This window comes from Gallinula chloropus (assembly GCF_964237585.1).
Source record: "Gallinula chloropus genome assembly, chromosome: 1".
NCBI classification, from domain to species: Eukaryota; Metazoa; Chordata; class Aves; order Gruiformes; family Rallidae; genus Gallinula; species Gallinula chloropus.
Window position 1 is genome coordinate 21,960,568 of NC_140085.1, and position 17,985 is coordinate 21,978,552.

Here is a 17,985-nt window from a genome sequence, read left to right on the forward strand (position 1 = left end):
CTCTTAGAAAACTCTGAATTCCTTCCCTCCCATTCAGGACTCCAGCTATTTTTTTGACCAAAACCTACTTTTTCCATATTTTTCAATGGTGCAGCTTGGTGGTGTTGCCTCAAAGCACCACTGCAATAAATATTTCAGTAACAACTTTGGCTGACTTTTCCTTGCTGGTCCACACATATATTGAAGATTATGTGCTGGAAGGAACCCTGCCATGTGCTGATATTCTGATAGCTTGATGAACAGACACAGAGCCTGCTCAAAATTGTGAACACCCAGGTGTGCCAAGACAATTATCACCCTGAGATCCTCTTCTGTTCACTCTCCTGTCCTTCTGTCAAGACAGGCAGCCTAGTCAGGATGTATGTAGGGAATGTTACCAAATTCAGAAGACGGGAGCTTTGAACAGCCTGAGTTTATGTAAATGGCTAAAGCTGCCACACTGCACAAAAGACAAACAGGAAAACAGTTTCTGAGACAGGAGGGAAAGAAAGACCCATTGTTTTCCTTTACCCTACCTCTTCCAACTGCCATTAGTAATGGAGGAAATCACTGTGAGAGAAGGACGTTCAGAAGCCAACATGAGATCTTGCACTGACAGGAAGGAACCTATTGGCCTGAAAACTTTCCGGCACTAGTGAAAGCTTTTTTTCCCATCCAGCCAAATACACAGGTGCTGTCTGCTTCTTTCAGTCAACATCATTTCTTCAACCAATTTAAATATGGCAGTAAGGACCTGGTTCCCACTTTGCTGCTTGTTTTTTCAAAAGTGTCTGTTGGAAAGGATGAGTCTCCTTGGGATCAAGCTGGCAGTGCTACTCCAGCAGGCTCCTGCTAAATCACACAACACAGAGGAATGTAGGGCTCTGTAACACAAGGATTTATTAGCCCTAGCTTAATAGGTCCATAATTATTTGGCATCAGAAGAATCCTCAGAATAAAAATATGAGTAAATACATTATTTCATCCTGCTGGCCTCCCAGTCAAACAGAAAAAAAGAGCAAACCAGAATACACTGGGAAACTTAAAAGATAGCTGCAATTTAGAATGCATATGGGAGGTAGATTATACATTCATACTGATAACAAAAATAGACTCCAGAGTTAAAATAACAAATGCTTTTAAAGAGTTTTGGAAGGAACTTAAAACTGCAGGGTTTGAATCAATCTCTAATTACAAGGAATTAAGATGACAGCCACAGAAGGGGGCTATGGGAAAGTCAGACTATCCTACATTAGGCTTCTGGGAGGTATATTTTATCAGCATCAGAACTCCAGCCTAGCTGGATGATGCATATGACTCACTACCACAGGTTCTGCTCCAGGGTGCTTGTTCCAAAGTAAAGGTGTTAAAGGCAACATACTGATAAGGGTCATGGGCTATTTGCCACCAGGTCTAGTGGAGCTTCTCTCTGAATGGGCAATATTCCATTAAAACTTCCAGTAATAATCTGGGGTCCCTTGAAGTGCCACACAGGAGTTCTGTCTGATGTTGCAGAATCCTCTAATTTTGTGCTTCTCTGAAAAGCTGGAAACTGTTACACAATGGGGGGGAAAGCAGGACAGCTGCTCAATTCTATTGAAAATATACTGCCTGTAGAAAAGAGGGAAACAGACTTACTGAAGTGTCTTTCTTTCTGATCTTGATCCTCTAAGGAAATAACCAGCTAAATCCTTAATCCCTCAACCTTTTTTTTTTTTGGGGGGGGGGAGGGGGTTGGGGGGGGGAGGGAAGGGACAGGTGCTGCTCTTCATATTTAGAGAAGTAAAACAAAGGGCTTAAGAATTCATCCTGCCATTACCCCCAGCACAGTCCTTTCCAATACTGAAGCTTTTGCACAGGAACTTCCCATACTCCTTGAGGGTTGTGATTTTTGCCCTGCAGGATGCTGGCTTGGGGGGGGATGGGGGAGGGGGGCCAGGCAGGGGTGCTGTATTATATTGCTATTGAAGTACTGTACATGATAGCTACTTAAATGCCACAAGGGTCACGTTGCTGTTTTATTTCCTCTTGGTCTGATCCTCCCCACTTATTTCCTCTTGGTCTGATCCTCCCCACCAATGTCTTTACTGTATTCATTATTACAAGTACTATACACTTCTATGCAGTGTGGTCCCTCGACTAGTGTCTCCTGCTCCTTCTCTTTTCCCCACACTCCCTTCTCTCAAATACCAGAAATTTTTCAGCTTTCAGCTCTGTGCCATATGTAGTATATTATTTACTGGAGGGAACAGGCCCATGTATCCTAGTACAGAAGTGAGTATGATCAGCAAAGAGACAGTTTCACTCCTCCGTTTTCCCATGGAAATTTAAAGCAAAGCTCCTGGCAGCCCCACACTTCCCAAGGTAAAGCAGAGGACCCAGCAAGCACGCCTTTCACTAGGGCTGGTCTACAGGCTGCTCACAGTCACCTCAATCCCCTTTCATTTGCAATGTGCATTTCTCCAGACCTATGAAAGGCAGCCGGGATATTTATAGCAGTGTCAGAAGAGGCAGGAAGTAGGAAACTGGGGTGGGTGTTTGGAAAGTGTATAAAGGGCTTGGAACAGTGGGGCCAGCCTGGAACTCCTTCCCTCAAAAGAACACGGAGCTCAAGGAGAAGTATCTGGGGAATAGCTGGTTTTCTACAGATATCCTCTGGCTCTCTCTTCCTCTACCTGTTGCCTTTCCAACACCAGCCATTTCCTGTCTTTCAAAGTCAAGTGGAAGTTTTCCATTCTGTGGTTTTCCTGTCTTGGTACAAGCAAGCACATTTTCTCCCTTATATTTTAACTGTTTGGAGACCGAACACCAAGACCAGCTCACTAGGGGAAGAGCTTCCTATTTAAAGCTGACCCTAGAAATTTGAGAGAGCTGACTAAACATGTATCCACTGAGCATGAGAGACTGAACTTCTGGTCTGAACAAATGCACCAGCGCTCTTTTATGGAAAATTATCAGCAAACATAATGCCAGCAGCCCCCCCCAACACTCCCCAGTACTGAGGGTAACATGGAGAAAAGGAAGCAGATGTTGAAGTCCCCATACTGCAATTGCATTACAGCATGAGGGAGTTAAAATTGATGTCCTTCAGCCTAGGCCAGCAGGAGCTTGGGTCATTTTGAACATGGCCCTGTGGAACCTGTTAGCTATGTGCTGTTGTAGGTTGTTTTCTTAATGAACCCCAAAAAAGAGCAAGAAGTAATAACGTGTTACCTTTATGCTGTTGCACCTCTTGTAGCCATTACTACCTGTGCAAGCATTGTGTACATTTGGTGCAATTTATATCTGATTTACTGAAGTACCAGTGACTGTGCTGGCCAGCAGAAATCTGGGCCTTTTCATGACAAAATCAAGGAATTAAGAAAGGGAAAATCTATGGGCTCTCTTTTTCATCCTTGGGCCCTCTCACATACCTTTCCTTACCTCCAATAAACTAGAGCTGAGCTCTTAAGAACCAGCAGGATTACAATACTCTGACACTAACAACAGATGGGTAACTAAGGAATACTGTCGATTTTTTGTTAGACTGTGTACTTTAGTCCAGAATTAATAATAAATGTGTGTTGAATAAGGATGGCTCTGCCATTTGCATGTTTTTCTTTTCTCTCCAAACTGCAGTAGGTCCTGTTACTACCTCATGTATATTAAAAGTACCTTTAGAGAGCATGTTACATCTGGTGTAATTTCATTTGCTGCTCCTGCTGTGCCATCTGCATCATTTTGCAGCTAAGTTGTATTCTCCTTGTAACTCACCTGGAGAAAATAAATAGAGCCCGAGCCCAAGCCCTGCACACACACACACACACCCCCCATGCAACTTGCACTTCTTAAAGGAAAGAAGGAACTTCACATTTATCTAAATGGAAGAACAAAACAGAAAACTAGAGCCCAGACACAGTAAAGTGAGTGTGCTCTGTCCATCACCAGTCCACCAAACCAGGTCTTTTCAAAGCCTAAGCCTTGACTGCCAGTCAGAACAACATGCAGGCTGTTAGAGAACATCAGTAGAGCATCAATTGTTTTATGTTCATTCTCCTACTTAGGTGTTCCCCTGAAGCCACACCACCCAACCACTCTCTCAGATGGATAAGACCCACCTTGGGCATGCCCCACATAGTTTCAGGTGAGGTGGCCTATCATATGTAACAGCTAATGAGCCTTCTTAGCTTGACCAGCCTATATCTAGTACTTTACCAGTGCTTCCATACAGCATTTCTCATTTTTTTCAGTAATCCTTTTCTCCAAGCCTAGCCTTTGAAGGGCCTTTGCCACTCCTACTGCTCCTATGTATCTTCTCCTACTATTTTTATGATCATCCTCTTCACCCACCTTTAACAAAGTCCGAAGGTTTCAGAGCTGAGCCCACTGACGCAGACCACTAGCTCCCCACTCACATCAGCCAAGACCTTATCCCTGAGTTGAAGAGACCACCCTGACATTATCCCCAAGCAGTGCTATCTTCTGGCTCCTAGCACATTTCAGTCCCAGGAGGGTCACCCCAAATCAACAACTTTCTTCCTAAAATAAGATTCTACATCTCAGGCAAACCATAGCTGCTATTTGATGAGGTTTGATGTCATTTTTCTGCCTATGTGTGTCTCTGCTATTTAAGTTGAGTTTTATTGTCTGTATATTGTTTCTAAGGGCTGAAATTGCCCTTTGGAAAGGTCTTATATAAACACTAGCAGGAATTTGGACTATTCATATTCAACATTTATTTTACCAGCACGCAACTCAAGAGACTTCTATCTTGTTTCCAAAAGACTCCCAGAACCTTTTCTAGTTGGCAGTAACATTGAATAAATAAAATAATCAGAGTTGTGTAAAATTACTTGCATTTTTATGTTATTAGACACTGTCAGTTAATGTACTAACTCTTCAGTCTGGTCATCCGAGGGAACCACTTCACATTACAGTAGAAAATTAACTTTTCTTTAACAATACTTTCAAGTTCTCTAGTAACCTGAAACCATCAAGTCAAATCCAACTCTGATAGAAGATGGTGAAATACTGCTAAGACCAGTGCCACTGCATCTGCTTTACACAAGTTATGAGGCTGGTCAGGTATTTCCTTTCCATATCGATAACTGGGAGAGATTTTTAGATCTAGTGTAAGAGGGTGTAAATCCATTTAGGTCACTTTGGTCCCATTTACCTCAGGCTGAGTAACCAGCCCAGTACTTTCAAATAGCAGGAATTTGACACAGAGGGTTACTAAAGAGTTTGTTGACCTTCAGCTCTGCTATTTGCAACAAGTGCTGCAAAGCTGAGGAAAAGTTAAGGCAGTCAGTCTTGCAACACTTCTAAATGCAGTCTGCTGCCCTGACCAGCCTTGTCTCAGAGAAGTCTATGTAAGGCATAGTTAGTTCAAAGAGCAGTAACAGTCCAATAAAGTTATACCAGTAAAATTTCAAACGTTACATGTGAAAGTTCTTCAGAGCTTTCGATGAGCTACAGTAGGCTTGTAGGTTTAACGAACTCTGCATTTGCTTAACTAATTGGTGCTTGAAGGCACACTTTTCCTCTCTTATCTTTTATACTATTATCATTTCACTGGTATCATTTAAGCTGCTTCCAATTTATAACATCACGTAAAAGACAGAATAATAACCTGAAAGTCTAGAGCAACAAGAAGTGCGTCAGAGCAAAGTGTCTTCACCTTGAACCAGAAAAAAAATTAAAATCTCATAAATAAAAGGAAACACAACCACATGCACTGCAGACATTTTTAGGACTGAGATCAGTCCCTCGGCCTAGTCTGGTTCAGAGCTGGCAAGCACAGTGTTCCTGCCCTTGCCTGCTAACTCAAACCAAGCTGTCCTCTCAGATTTACTAGCTCTTACAAGCTTGCAGAGAGCATCCAATGGAAGTTTCACTTACTGACAAGACCTCCTACCCAGACCAAAGAGGCTCCTTTCTGCAGTGACACATGCCTAGTTGGGCTACATAAGAGCACCATGTAAGGTGTGAGGAGAAAGAAATATGACCCCAGACAACATTGTTACCTCGAAAACCAAAGTTTTCATTTTAATAGCTTTAACATCCAGTTAAGGCCAAGGCTACTACTAAAGATTCTTGATCCCTCCCACCATGACTGCCAGTGGGATTATGCATGCATTACAGAGATCCATCTCATCAGATGTGAATCTAGTTGCCATATCTAAGAGGCTGTGACAGGGCAGTGCCAAGTGTATTTAGTATCTTGGAAAATGTGAAGTCCACTGATGAAGCTGAGAACGAATGTGTCGCCTTGTGCCAATTCTCCTGTGGTCAAACAACCATATCTGCTCATCCTGAAAAACAGATATAAACAAAGCAGGCCTTTCCCAACCCCAGATGAAAACCTTTGGTCTTGCATACGACTGTACATAACTCTCTTCCTACCAGCCCATTTCCTCCCAGAAACATCAGAAACATTAGAGAAGCAATTGGCAGGGAGAGAAGAACTGGTGTGAAATAAGTGAAAAAAAGAATGAAAGAGATGTCTACATAAAGCGAGGGGCTCTAAGGCTCAAGGTTAGCACATCTGGCTCTCAGCTGGCTCAGAGATCTTGTTGGAATTACTTCCTGCAATAGGAACAAGATACTGAAGGCGCCTTATATAGCATCCTGCATTATATCTTCCAAACAGTAATTTCCACCACATTTTTTTAAATACATAAGTTTGGAGAAGTGAAAAACTCCAGTTCCCACAAGGTGATGGCTCTACTCTGCCACGGCCTTTAATTGCAAGTAACCAACAAAACCAACAAATAAGCAACTTCTGTTTCCACTTCCATTAAGAAGGACAATTCAGCTTTGAATTACCATCTATCAGAAGACATGACCTCTTTCACCACAGTTTTTACCATGGACATTGGAATTCCACTGAGGTTAAACAAATGTCAATTTCTTCACATGTAACATGGAAATCGCAGAACCTTTTTTTTTTTTTTTTTTGGAAGCTTTACAGGACACTTCTCAGATTTCCTGCTTTTAAAATGCCCTAAAGGGAAGTCCAGTCTAAAAATTAACCCACATCACTACTTCCTCAACAGAAGTCAGATTCCAAAGTGGATGCAACACTTTTACAGCCATTTTCATGACATGTAACCCAAAAATTTGATTTAAATTCATCTCAGCTCAAATGATTGGTATAATAATTAATCCGAGCTGGTTTAGTTTAACTTCTAAATTAATCTGTTAGACCTTGTGTGCCTTAAGGGATAAGACAGCATGTGTGACATCACTACAGCGTCTCTGTCAAGACAATGAAAGCACGTTCAAAAATCTCATGTATGATCAAGTTGTTCTGCATTTCTCCTTTGGCTTATTAGAAAGAAGGTGGAATGATCAATTCAAGAAAACCAATTTAAAAAAAAAAAAAAGGCAGGTTTTCTATTAGACTTTGGGCCAAAAATATTCGTGACCTTCCTCCTCTGTTGTTTCTTGCTCTTCTCAAATCACATTCTCAGCTCAAAAGAGGCTGGCCGCTGCAGGTAGTATTAACTCAGTGCTACGGGTATGGCAGGATGGAGGAAGGAACTGCTTCCTTAGCACCAAAGGACTCTATAAAAAAGCTTCACCTCCCCAAAGCTCCCCAACTCACCATGACCGAGGTTATTTAGAACAGAAAGGGGCACTACCCATTGGCACCCTTGCTAAAATAGTTATTTCTTCCCCCAACACATACTATAGAAAGGAATGTTGTTTTGAGCTCCTTTGAACTTAGGTAAGAGACAGCTATTAGTGCCATAGCTTCTTGCTGAAGTATATGCCCGAGATGAAAGCGCGATAGGTGTGGAGTGGACAAAGTTCTTTCCTTATCACTTGCAGACCGGTTTGTCAAAATCCAGCCTGCAATTTCTTTTTTCTTTTTTTTTTTTTTTTTTTTTTGAGAGAGAGAGACATAGATTGTAGATTGGAGGGAACCAGGCAGGAGGTGTTTTTCCAAACCTGTGAATGCAACATTCAGCAGCCAAGCTCAAAACTTCCTGCTGCTCCTGCAAAAAAGGACAAACAAGCCCCTTTTTATGTCAGCTATGTCCAGCTGGAAACGTCACAGCTTTGTCACAATGGAACAAAGCATGCCTGGTGTCTGTTCTTTCAAAAGGTCTCTTAATTCAAACAAAAGAAAAATATTCACATCTGGAAGGGGTCATATGCAAGGGGCAGGAGTGGAGGAAGCAAAGTTCAGATGGCAAGTCATAGTAGTTGCTGTTTGTCTTGCTTTTTGTCTAATTATTGTACTGCCTGTTCTGGCACTTATCAATCCAGTTAAAGAAAGAAAGGCAAGAGTTAAAACAGCAATTTTATTATTGATTGACCTCAGAAGGCCAGATGAGACACACCACTTTTGCTCCATTCAGCATGCTGGAACACTAAGGCTGAGTGAAAAGACCTCTTGTGACCATCCTGGCAGCAGCTTCTCCCCCCCCCTTTTTTTTTTAATAAAGATAAAATAATATTGTTGGGAATGGAATCCAAGATTCCTTTTTGAAGACCACAACCTTCACTGTCAAAGGATGTGGAAATCCTGCCTTTTCCAATGAGTCTGAGCATCTCTTTCTGTAAAGAATAAAACCTTCTCAAGACTGCAGAGTTGGGAAGGTTCATCAGAACTGAGCCACAGGGAGATCAAAAATTAAATGTCTAGTGAGGTCAGATTAAAGGAAAAAAGAATAAACTTGAGACTAGGTCTTTACTGGCTAAGCATGAAAGACCAGCCATAAAAGTTTGCCTTGCGCTCCTAAACTAAAAGTTTTCTCTTGCCTCAGCATTCAGTGCTTCTGAACATGAAAAGCCTCTCCTAGGCTGCCACCTAGCTAGTTAATTTCTTGTATTGTTTTAGGAGCTATTTTAAAAAGCTCTTTTGTTCCAGCCCCTAATGCATTGACTCCTCCCTTTTGAGCTGGTATTTTGTCAGGAGTTTCAAGAGCGATAAAAACTTGCTGCCAAGTCCCTTTCTTCCCCACAATGTGTTTTATAACCCAGCGTGTAGTTTAGTCTGTCTAAACACTGCACTAGTACACTGCCATCAGTTTCCATGGAGATGATTAACTCCTCCAGAGCCAGAAAGCTTTAATGTGCTTTTTGCCTTTTCAGCACATGAGGAACATGACAGCATTTACTAAAATCAGCCTGCAGAAACATCACATTTTCTAGGCAGTTCTAGAAAATGCAAGGATTTACTTTTGCTTCAACCCATCACACAGTAATGCAAGTTTGGTTAAGACTGCAGATAAGTCATCTACTAAAACAAACGGCTCTTTCCCATTCTGCTTCTCCTCCTTTGCATTGCCATGATGTCTGAGGGCATGACAGCCCTACTGACATCAGTTTTTTGAACTACTACTTCACTGCTTAAAGCCAAGGTACAATTGAGAGTCCAGAATAGAGAAAGTAGAGATGAAAGAGATGACTTTGAACTCAACCAGAAATCAGAGTAGAAAACAGGAAAAAAAACTTTATGTGCTCAAGTTTAGGGGCACTGCTAATATAAAACTTCATAGCTTATCACAGTCTTAGTCACGTATGCATCTAGTAAAAACACACTCTCAGTGTATATTAGTAACACAAAATTATTTACCATCACTTTAAGAAGTTGGATTGAACTGAAAAGTACCCCTAACATATAACATGACCTAATCAGAGCAAGAAAGTAGATGTTTTCCCAAAATGCAGCTAATGAAGGCCACATGCTGTCATCTGCTTTAGCTGTGTAAAAATGGGTTTCCCAGTCTCACTTTCACAGAAAGGACAATCTCTCTGGCAGTTGCCACTGAGGTGGCACACTTGTTGATCCAACTATGAAAATGGCAACAGAACACTGCCATTTCCTAGAAGAAATCCCCAGTATAACATTAGTTTTCAGGCTATCATCACTTAAGCAAACTGGAACCTTCCCAGCGCTTTTAGCATGTAAAGGGGTTTTTTTTTTGCATTCAAGAGCAGATACACTACATGAACTATACACAAACAGCCAGGCATAACTGTAGTTTCTGTGGAAGAGTTAAAAGGCAAGAGAGAGATTTTTCTGCCAGTAAGCTTGGCTAACTTGAAAGAGCCACTGGCAGGGTTCATAGCCATGGGTGTTCTGCTCCTCACTCGGAATCAGTAGCGTGGGTACCAGCGGTGCAAAGTCCTGCAACACCTTTTACTCTGCAACTGAGAGAATCCCCAAAGGTGCAAGAAGACTTCATTCGTGCAGTCCACTCTCAACTGCTGAAATGACACCCTGTAGCTACTGTTATGCGGGCATGTGTCCAGTATTAACTAAAAGGACACCACTAATTGATTTCATATACTTTACCACAGGATACTAACCACGCAGCAACCGTATCTGGTTAACCACCCTTGCCTACAAACAAACCAAGGAATTTGAGTGCAGAGGCTCCATTACCTCTTCCTCAGAGATTCTGGGTGTTCCCCTTGCCTCCCATCTAAAGTTAGTGACGACCCTTAGGAATGTAAAAACCCACAGTGAAGAGTCTCAGCAAGGATCCAGAACGCGTTTCAACGTTCAAAAGGAGCATGCACGTTTGCACATCTCACACTGCTGCACAGATCAACGTGTAGCACGCAGAAAGCGTGGAGACACTTGTTACCTGCTTCTCCAGCCCTTCCTGGCAGTAGTGGTGCAGCACCACAAGGTGTTAGCTGCACCTTCCTGCCTCCCTATTATTTGTCGGCAGGCTGTGGAGGAAATTTTGGCTTCCCACACCTCCGACTGTGTTTTGGTCTTGCTGTAGGAAACGAGCCCCTCTTACGATTACTGATTTCTTCGAAGTGTATCATGGAGAGGCTGCCATCACTGCTGTGGGACAGAGCCTGCGGCCACAGCTCACCTGGCTCCCGGCCACCCCTCAGGAGGGCTGGGTGGGGGTCCACCACCACACGGCTCACACAGCACCTACCAAGCCATACCTGTCTTGAAAGTTGGTCATCCCGCACCAGCTTAACCCGCCCCACCTCCTTGTCACTGCTTTTCACCCGCAGGGCTAAGGCTTACTTGTGGAGACAGCCCGACTGCTGCCTACACCCCCCAAAGTCCCTCAGAACTTTCTAGACAGGCGGGCTTCGCGCCGCCGGGGCAGGTGCCGCCTCCCCACGCAGGGGGCCTCGGCTCCCCCCAAGGAGCGCTCCCAGCCCCGGCGGGGCCGCTTCGCACCGGGCGAGGAAGCGACGCCTGCGCCCGCAGCACTTACCGATGTCAGAGTTGCAGAAGGCGTCCTGCGGGTGGATGGGGACGCAAGTGCAGGACTCCACCACCAAGTCCCGCAGGCTCCAGCTGCAGAGGAACACGACAAGGAAGCTCAGCCACGCCGTCATGTTGCCTCCGAGGTGCCTCCTCACTTCTGCGGAGCAGGAGGGCAACCGCTGCGCGGTTCGCCTGACTTTACTCTGGCTCCCTAACAGCCCGTGCGCCGCGACCGACCGCCTCCCTCCCTCCTCACACTGCCTCTTTCTACCGCTGGCCTCGGCAGCGCAGCCTTCGCCCGGCGGGACGGTGCGAGCCCGAGGGCACGGCAGATCCGCGGCTCCCGGCGGCTGAGGGTGCGCTGCGATCCCGCGCGGTGCGAAGCTGAGCTGCGCTGTGCCGCGACGGGCCAGCGCGCGGAGTTATAGCCTCGATCGCGCCCTCTCGGGCTCCGGGGGCGCCGCCGCCCCCGACCAATGGGAGCCCCGGATTACCTCATCGGCGGGAGAGGCCAGCGGGACGGGGCGGGGCTGCGGCCGCGGCTTCAGCGCCTTATACGGAATAGTGCGCGGAGCTCCCAACCGCCCGCGGCCGGTGGCGCAGGTAGCCGGCCGCCCTGAGGAGCAGCCCCCGTCCCTCCCCGCCGCCTCCTCCCGCCGATCCCCCCTTCCGGCGGTGCCGCCGGGGGGACGCTGAAACTCTTAAAACTGCTCGCACCTCCGAGGCCTGGGCAAGCCCCGCGGCTGTCAGCGCCCGGGCGGCTCTGGCCCGGAGGAGCGCCCCGTCGCGCCGGTCGGGGGCAGCCGCCCCGCTCGGCACCCCTGTGAGCCCATCACTTGCTTCCCCTTCCCTGGGCTTCCGATCACCCGGGAGTCACGAACTGCGAACGCTGCGGTCAGAAACCGCTGGAGCCCAGCTGGAAAAAGCAGCGTCGTGTCTACCCGGGCACTCCCAACATTTCATCTCAACGTGCATTTTAGCGGAGCGGCCTTAGTGGAATTTATAGGAAAAGTCGTGTTTGTTTTGTTTTCCTTTATCCCCTTTTGGAACCGTAAATTTCTGTCAGCTGTAGAAACGTAAATGTTAGAGAAGAGCTGGGGCTGCAAGGAAGGAGGCTGCCAGCTGTGAGATACAGCCAGCCGTATTATCCTGCAAAGGGGACTGAGGGGCGATTAATCACAGTATCAAACCAGTGCATGTAATGTCAGAGTACTTTCCACGGGGTTTACAAGACTTAAGCATGTCTAGTTATAAATTATGCTGGTATTAAAAGCCAGGGACCAGCTGTCCTAAATTTCTAAATAGTCAGCTAAGTCTTTAGATTTACAATTCCGCTCCATCTGGGTGAAGCACAGCCTGCCTACACCTTTTCTTTAATCATACCACCCATATAAAATTAAAGTCTCCAGCATTATGGAAGCACAGGCTTTTATTTGGAGCATCCGTACACAAAAGCTTCAGGATGGGTGTTGCTAGTAGAGATCAAGGTTACAACGCTAGCAGTAGGAAAACACGGGTTCCTACCCTTGCTGGGACACAGACAAGTTCTGTGACAGCTTCACCTCGGCATGTTTCCAATCCCAGTCTCGTAGTGGGGATAATGGTGGCGGGAGCTTCTCCGGAATGTGTATTAGTGAACACACCGAAAAAAAGCAGATGGTGTTGAGGTGCTAACGGGTCATACATGTACATGTGAGGCAGGGTATTGAACAGGACATTAGATTTAGACGTGTCAGTGTCTGAATTGTTTGGCTCCAGATTGCAATGTGAGAAGTCCTATGCAAAAACCTCTTTAGATACTTGGATTGTATGCCTACGGTACTACAGCTGAAGTTAAATCTGCCAGACTGGACCATCATTTCAGTCTGGGTGTCAACAAGGAACTACTGCACTATCCTCAGCAGAGTAACAGGGAAGAAAAACGAGGTGTGTCCAGCACTTTCATTTGTTTTCTTTGTTATTGTAAAAAGTTTGATATCACCATCACCATGATACACCTGGTCTATCAACATCTCAGATCAGTATCTGAGAGAAGTGGAGTTATTCCATAACCTGACACTGGTGTAAATAAGAGACAGTTTGGCCCACACACAACTAGATTGTAATCACAGCTCCAGCACCACCTCCCTTCGCTCTCTGGCCAAGTAACTCCCATGAGTGTGTTTCTTCATTTCTTTAATAACACCTCTCCTGCATGTTCTGAGGACTAACAAGATGAATACTTTGTAGTAAGTTCTAAAGATGATGGGTACTGTGTGACTATAATACACAGATTCAGGACACGTTCAGAGGAGACTGGAAACTAAACCCTTCAGTCATCTTCTCAGTCACTGAAAATGGAGAGGAAGGGGACAGAAGTTACTGAAGGACCCTTCAAGGCATTGAAGTAGTGCTCTGACCGAGTTCATTAAAGTAACATGGAGTGTGTGCTGCTTACGGGAATTGGTTCACTTTTCAGATACAACTGAGAGAAGTAGCCTGCGGTTACTTTTCAGGATGAAAAGGAGTGCCATAGCTTGATCCAGCAGCACGGCACATCTGTTTGGAAGGGATGGTCTGTGCAGCAAGGCTTAACATTGTCTTCTGTACCACTATATGACAGATGATCCAGAAATTTTTGAATGCATGTACTAGCATTGCCTGGAGTAGTGGTACCTGTGTTCAGTAAGTTAGGGCTTAGCTGATTCACCTGCTTTTATTTTGTTTTTCAAAGAGATGAACTTCTCTATAGTAGTATGGATAGAGGTTTTTCAACCAGGACTGGATAGTGTACAATAACTACAGTATTTGCTACTTAAAGGGTACAGTTCATAAACAGAAACCAGAATGCTTTATTATTTTAAATCACAAAATGTTAATTTTGTAAATCACAGCTAAACAATGACCAAGAAAGCTGCCTGGCCAGTGGCTGCTGGGACACCTTGGTTAAATCATTTAGCCTGCCTATATGTTCATGTTATCATCTGTAGATATGCTGCATATTATCCTGCCAAAATCTACTAGATATTTGATATTCACCTCCCGCCTTTGAGACCTACTAGTAAAATACACTCTGGAAGAGCCCAGCAGCAGTTTTGAGTGTTTATTTATGTGAGAAGATTGCTATAACAGGGTCAAAGTAACACAGAAGGTCAATGAAGAAACCGAAAGGAGAACTCTCTCTGAGTGCCTGTTCTGTGCCCTGTCTGTGTGGGGGAAACTGCAAAAGGAAAAAAATAAAATAAAAAGCAGCATTTGATTCCTTCACCTGGATAAAACTTTAAGCCTTATACGGCCCTAAAAAATTTAGCAGAGAAAGAAGGAGAAAATAAAGACCTTGATTGTCATATGAGAAAGTTTGAGTTCATGTTAGGTTAATGTCACCAAATAAAGAAATCTTTCGTTCTTCTAGTCCACCAAGAACACACTGTTGAACACAATTAAGGATCTCTCTGCTTTACTGGGCAGCCACACCACTTCATGCTGTGATCTTGTCGGATCCCACAAGCTAAGCATGACTGGGCTGGGTCAATAGTTGGTGTGAAAATTCCCAGGGAAAGCCATCTCCTGCAGGTGTTGTTGACTGAGCACAGTGGCCTTCTTCCCTGGGTCCCGCATGGATGTGCAGAGACAGTGCTAGGGGGCACTGCGCTGCAAGAGATGGTTACTGCGGCTGAACCACGCTCCTTGCAACATCCAGTACCTACCTCTTTGGAAAGGAAGGATGTTAAGCTGGGTGTTAGGGCTAAAATCCAGGAGAGAACTGTCTTCACGGATAACGCGCTGCAGTTTACATCAGGAGGGTATCAGCAGTGTCATTTTCCTTCCGCAAGTCCTGCTTGTGGCTGTAAAGGGCCATCCTGGATCGAGCTGCAGAGACTGAGAGAAAAGCACTTCTGGGTATCCCTTCAAGTGGCATAAGGTGTTGCTGCAAATGAACTAAAGGCATGTTCACCTCCCTTCTGCACCCACTTCATTGTGAGGGATGTTGGGCACCGGCAGAGCAGAAAGCTGCTTCTGAACTGACAAAAGCACCTGAATGAAAGTGGCACAGAAGGGTTTCAGCAGACTACAGGGACCACGCGCCAAAAAAAAAAAAGGGGGAGGGGGGTGGGGGCCAGGGGGAGCAGGAAGAAAGGAATGGAGAAAGAGAGGGGGAAAGAGAGAAAGAGAAAGAAAGAAATATCCCCCACTATCAGAAGATAAAAAAGCCTGACATATGTAGTGGCTGAAAACACACTGCCACTCACCACTAGACAGACCTCAGTTGGCTTCAACTGATCATGGCATGAATGAAGTCATGAGACTTCGGCCTGTAGTCCAAACAGTCCTGCCACCTCCATGAACAATATATTAATTTTAAAAGCCTCTGAAGTGTGGGCATTTTTCCATTTTAACTTTTCCACAGTAACCTGACTTGATTCATAAGCGTGGAGTCCTGCCATTAACATTCTAAATCATCCACCTGCCAAGTTGCTCAAAAGCCTCTTCTTGTCCTAAAAACTGTTCTTGAAGTTGACAATCCTCATCTCTTTTATGCCAGCTCAGCATCACATCCTCTGGGAGACAGCATTGTTTTTCTGCTTTGATGCAGCAGGTGAGAAATGGTAGATGCTTTCCGGAGCCACCTACAGCACACTCATGCTTGTCATGGGGCAGGATAGAGTGATCATACAAAAGATTCTCTCATTTCCTGATTATCTTTTTCAGAATGTTTTTTTTTCTGATACTGTCCTTTGAGAATAGTTCGGGGCGGGGGGGGGGGTAATGTTCATATTTTCAGGGATTTATGTGCATGAAAAAGTTTGAAATACTCCTCTGTTAATTCCTCCATTGTATCAGTGAACTTCAGATGCTACTTAAAATAAGAAGGCTCTTTCTTCAAAAATGTCTTTGATTCTATAAATACATATAAAAAAAACCCCATCATTTGATCTTTTTCTCTGAGGTTGCAGAGGAATTATGTCACCTTCCTGTCTGCAAGCCAGACATAGGTAACACTCTATCCCATTCTCAAAGTTTTAATTAGAGGTACACCATTAAACCTTCAACAGCTCCAATGATTCTACACTGTGCTTAATCTTCAATGGTCCTGAGAGCACCCAGGCTGGGAGCAGACCAGAGGCACCCTGTATCACCAGGAGTATTACATTATAGAGGCTGTAGAATATGAAATCACCCTCTTGGTGGTGGGGGGATCCTCAGTTGGGCTGTGATGTGGCATCAGCTGCAGAAGGGCAGCGAGGAAATATCTTTTAACAGGCTTATCAAGCTGAAAATGTTTCCTGCACATGACTGTTCCTTGGCCCCACTCCAGCAAAACACTAAGGCACATGTTCAACTTTAAGCACACAAGATGCTCTACTGAAGTCAACAGGACCATTTACATGCACGAAGTTAAATATAAGCTTAAGTGCATTTCTGGATCAGGGCCAAAGGGCTCAGTACCATACAGGGTTCAAGCCAGGAGGCTGTGATTAGGTGGCCTGACAGAGTCCGGGGGGGAAGGACACGACGCGATTTGCTTGGCTCTAGCTGCCTGTGCCTCATTCCAAGCAATTAATTTTCTCTCATTTTTGTTTATAATACGTTTTTCCATTTCTCCCGCTTTGCTTTCATGCTGCTGTAGCCATTTCCAATTTGAAGTTTTGTTTTTGCTTTTTTAAACCCTTCTAAACTGCATCAATAGCTTTAAGTGACTGAACAAAGAGATTTCAAATAGATGAAGTGGTTCAAATGGTAATAAGAGATGGTGTTCCCAGAGCTTTGGAGGCTGGCACTAAGCAGAGAAGAGAGTGAGAGCGATTGAAAATCACTTTTCTGTTGTTCCTTTGTATGAACTGGTTTCTGGCTTATGCAATGCACAGTAATTAAAATGGCTGGAATGCCTTGCATTTTTAAGAGAGCTTTAAGGCAGCTCTGTGGCATTGTGGCCAGCAAGAGTTCATGAGCTGCAATTGAGGTTTGACGTTTCAATCAGCATAACTCGAAGAAGACAATATCTCTGTAGAGGCCTTGGTGGGGAGTTAGAGGAAGAAGGGATAGACACAGAAAAGTGGTAATATCTTCTCTGGGCATCAGCTCCACCAGCAGCTACAGGATAAGATTTCCTCTCAGTCAGCTGAGAGAACCTAAAGGTTGGTGTGATCGTCAGAGATCTCATTGCTTTCTTTCACTGGAACCTTAACATCCTGCCCAAACTCAAACAGTGCTGACACTGTCTCTCACTGTAATCAGTTACTCATAGTGTCTTCTCCTAGGTACTGTACAGGAAATTCTCTGTGTGAAAGAGGCTTGCATGTGAGTACCAGCCGCTGCAGTGTTGGGGGGTCCAAGCAGCTCCCAGTGTTTAGCAGACAGAGAGCCTCGCAGATTGGTAAGTCTCTCTGCTCCCTGTGATGATGTTTAATCTGCTCAGCAGTGGTAAGGGAGGGTCTTGATGCTTTTCAATACTCTTGGCACAGTCCAGGATTTCATATTCCTGTTTTTCATTTTTGTCATTGAAGGTGGCTGGCCACTACCTCTCTGGTCTTCTTGGGCATGTTGAGCAACCAGATCCTTCTCCCCTCCTCTCTATGCTCTTCACCAGACTTCTGAGGAGATGAAGAGTGTCCGCTCCCTCATCTCCCAGCATAATCTTTCTCCCCATCAGAGGACACTGTCAGGATACACTGATCTCCAGTATGCAGTGTGAGTGTTGAGACGTATAGAAAGATCTTGGACAGGAGACAATAATGCTGTATCTCTCAGGCAGCCCTGAGGCTGTCAGAACTGCCGTACTTCCATATGCAGAAGGCCAGCCAGTCCCTAGGATATGCCAATGGTTTTAAAGCATGTTGGAATCCTCT

At 44.8% G+C, this 17,985-nt stretch overlaps 2 protein-coding genes across 3 annotated transcripts in view; one reads left to right on the top strand and one right to left on the bottom strand.

The window, feature by feature from the left end:
- The window catches only part of TIMP3 (TIMP metallopeptidase inhibitor 3), a 34,428-nt gene extending 22,934 nt beyond the window's left edge, over nt 1-11,494 (bottom strand). Inside the window, exon 1 of the mRNA XM_084272266.1 lies at nt 11,166-11,494. Within this exon, the coding sequence (XP_084128392.1) occupies nt 11,166-11,289 (124 nt within the window). The 5' untranslated portion in view covers nt 11,290-11,494. The remainder of the gene's footprint in view (nt 1-11,165) is intronic.
- The window catches only part of SYN3 (synapsin III), a gene marked incomplete at both ends in the record, with an annotated part of 175,576 nt that overhangs the window by 76,472 nt on the left and 81,119 nt on the right, over nt 1-17,985 (top strand). The window lies entirely within an intron of this gene.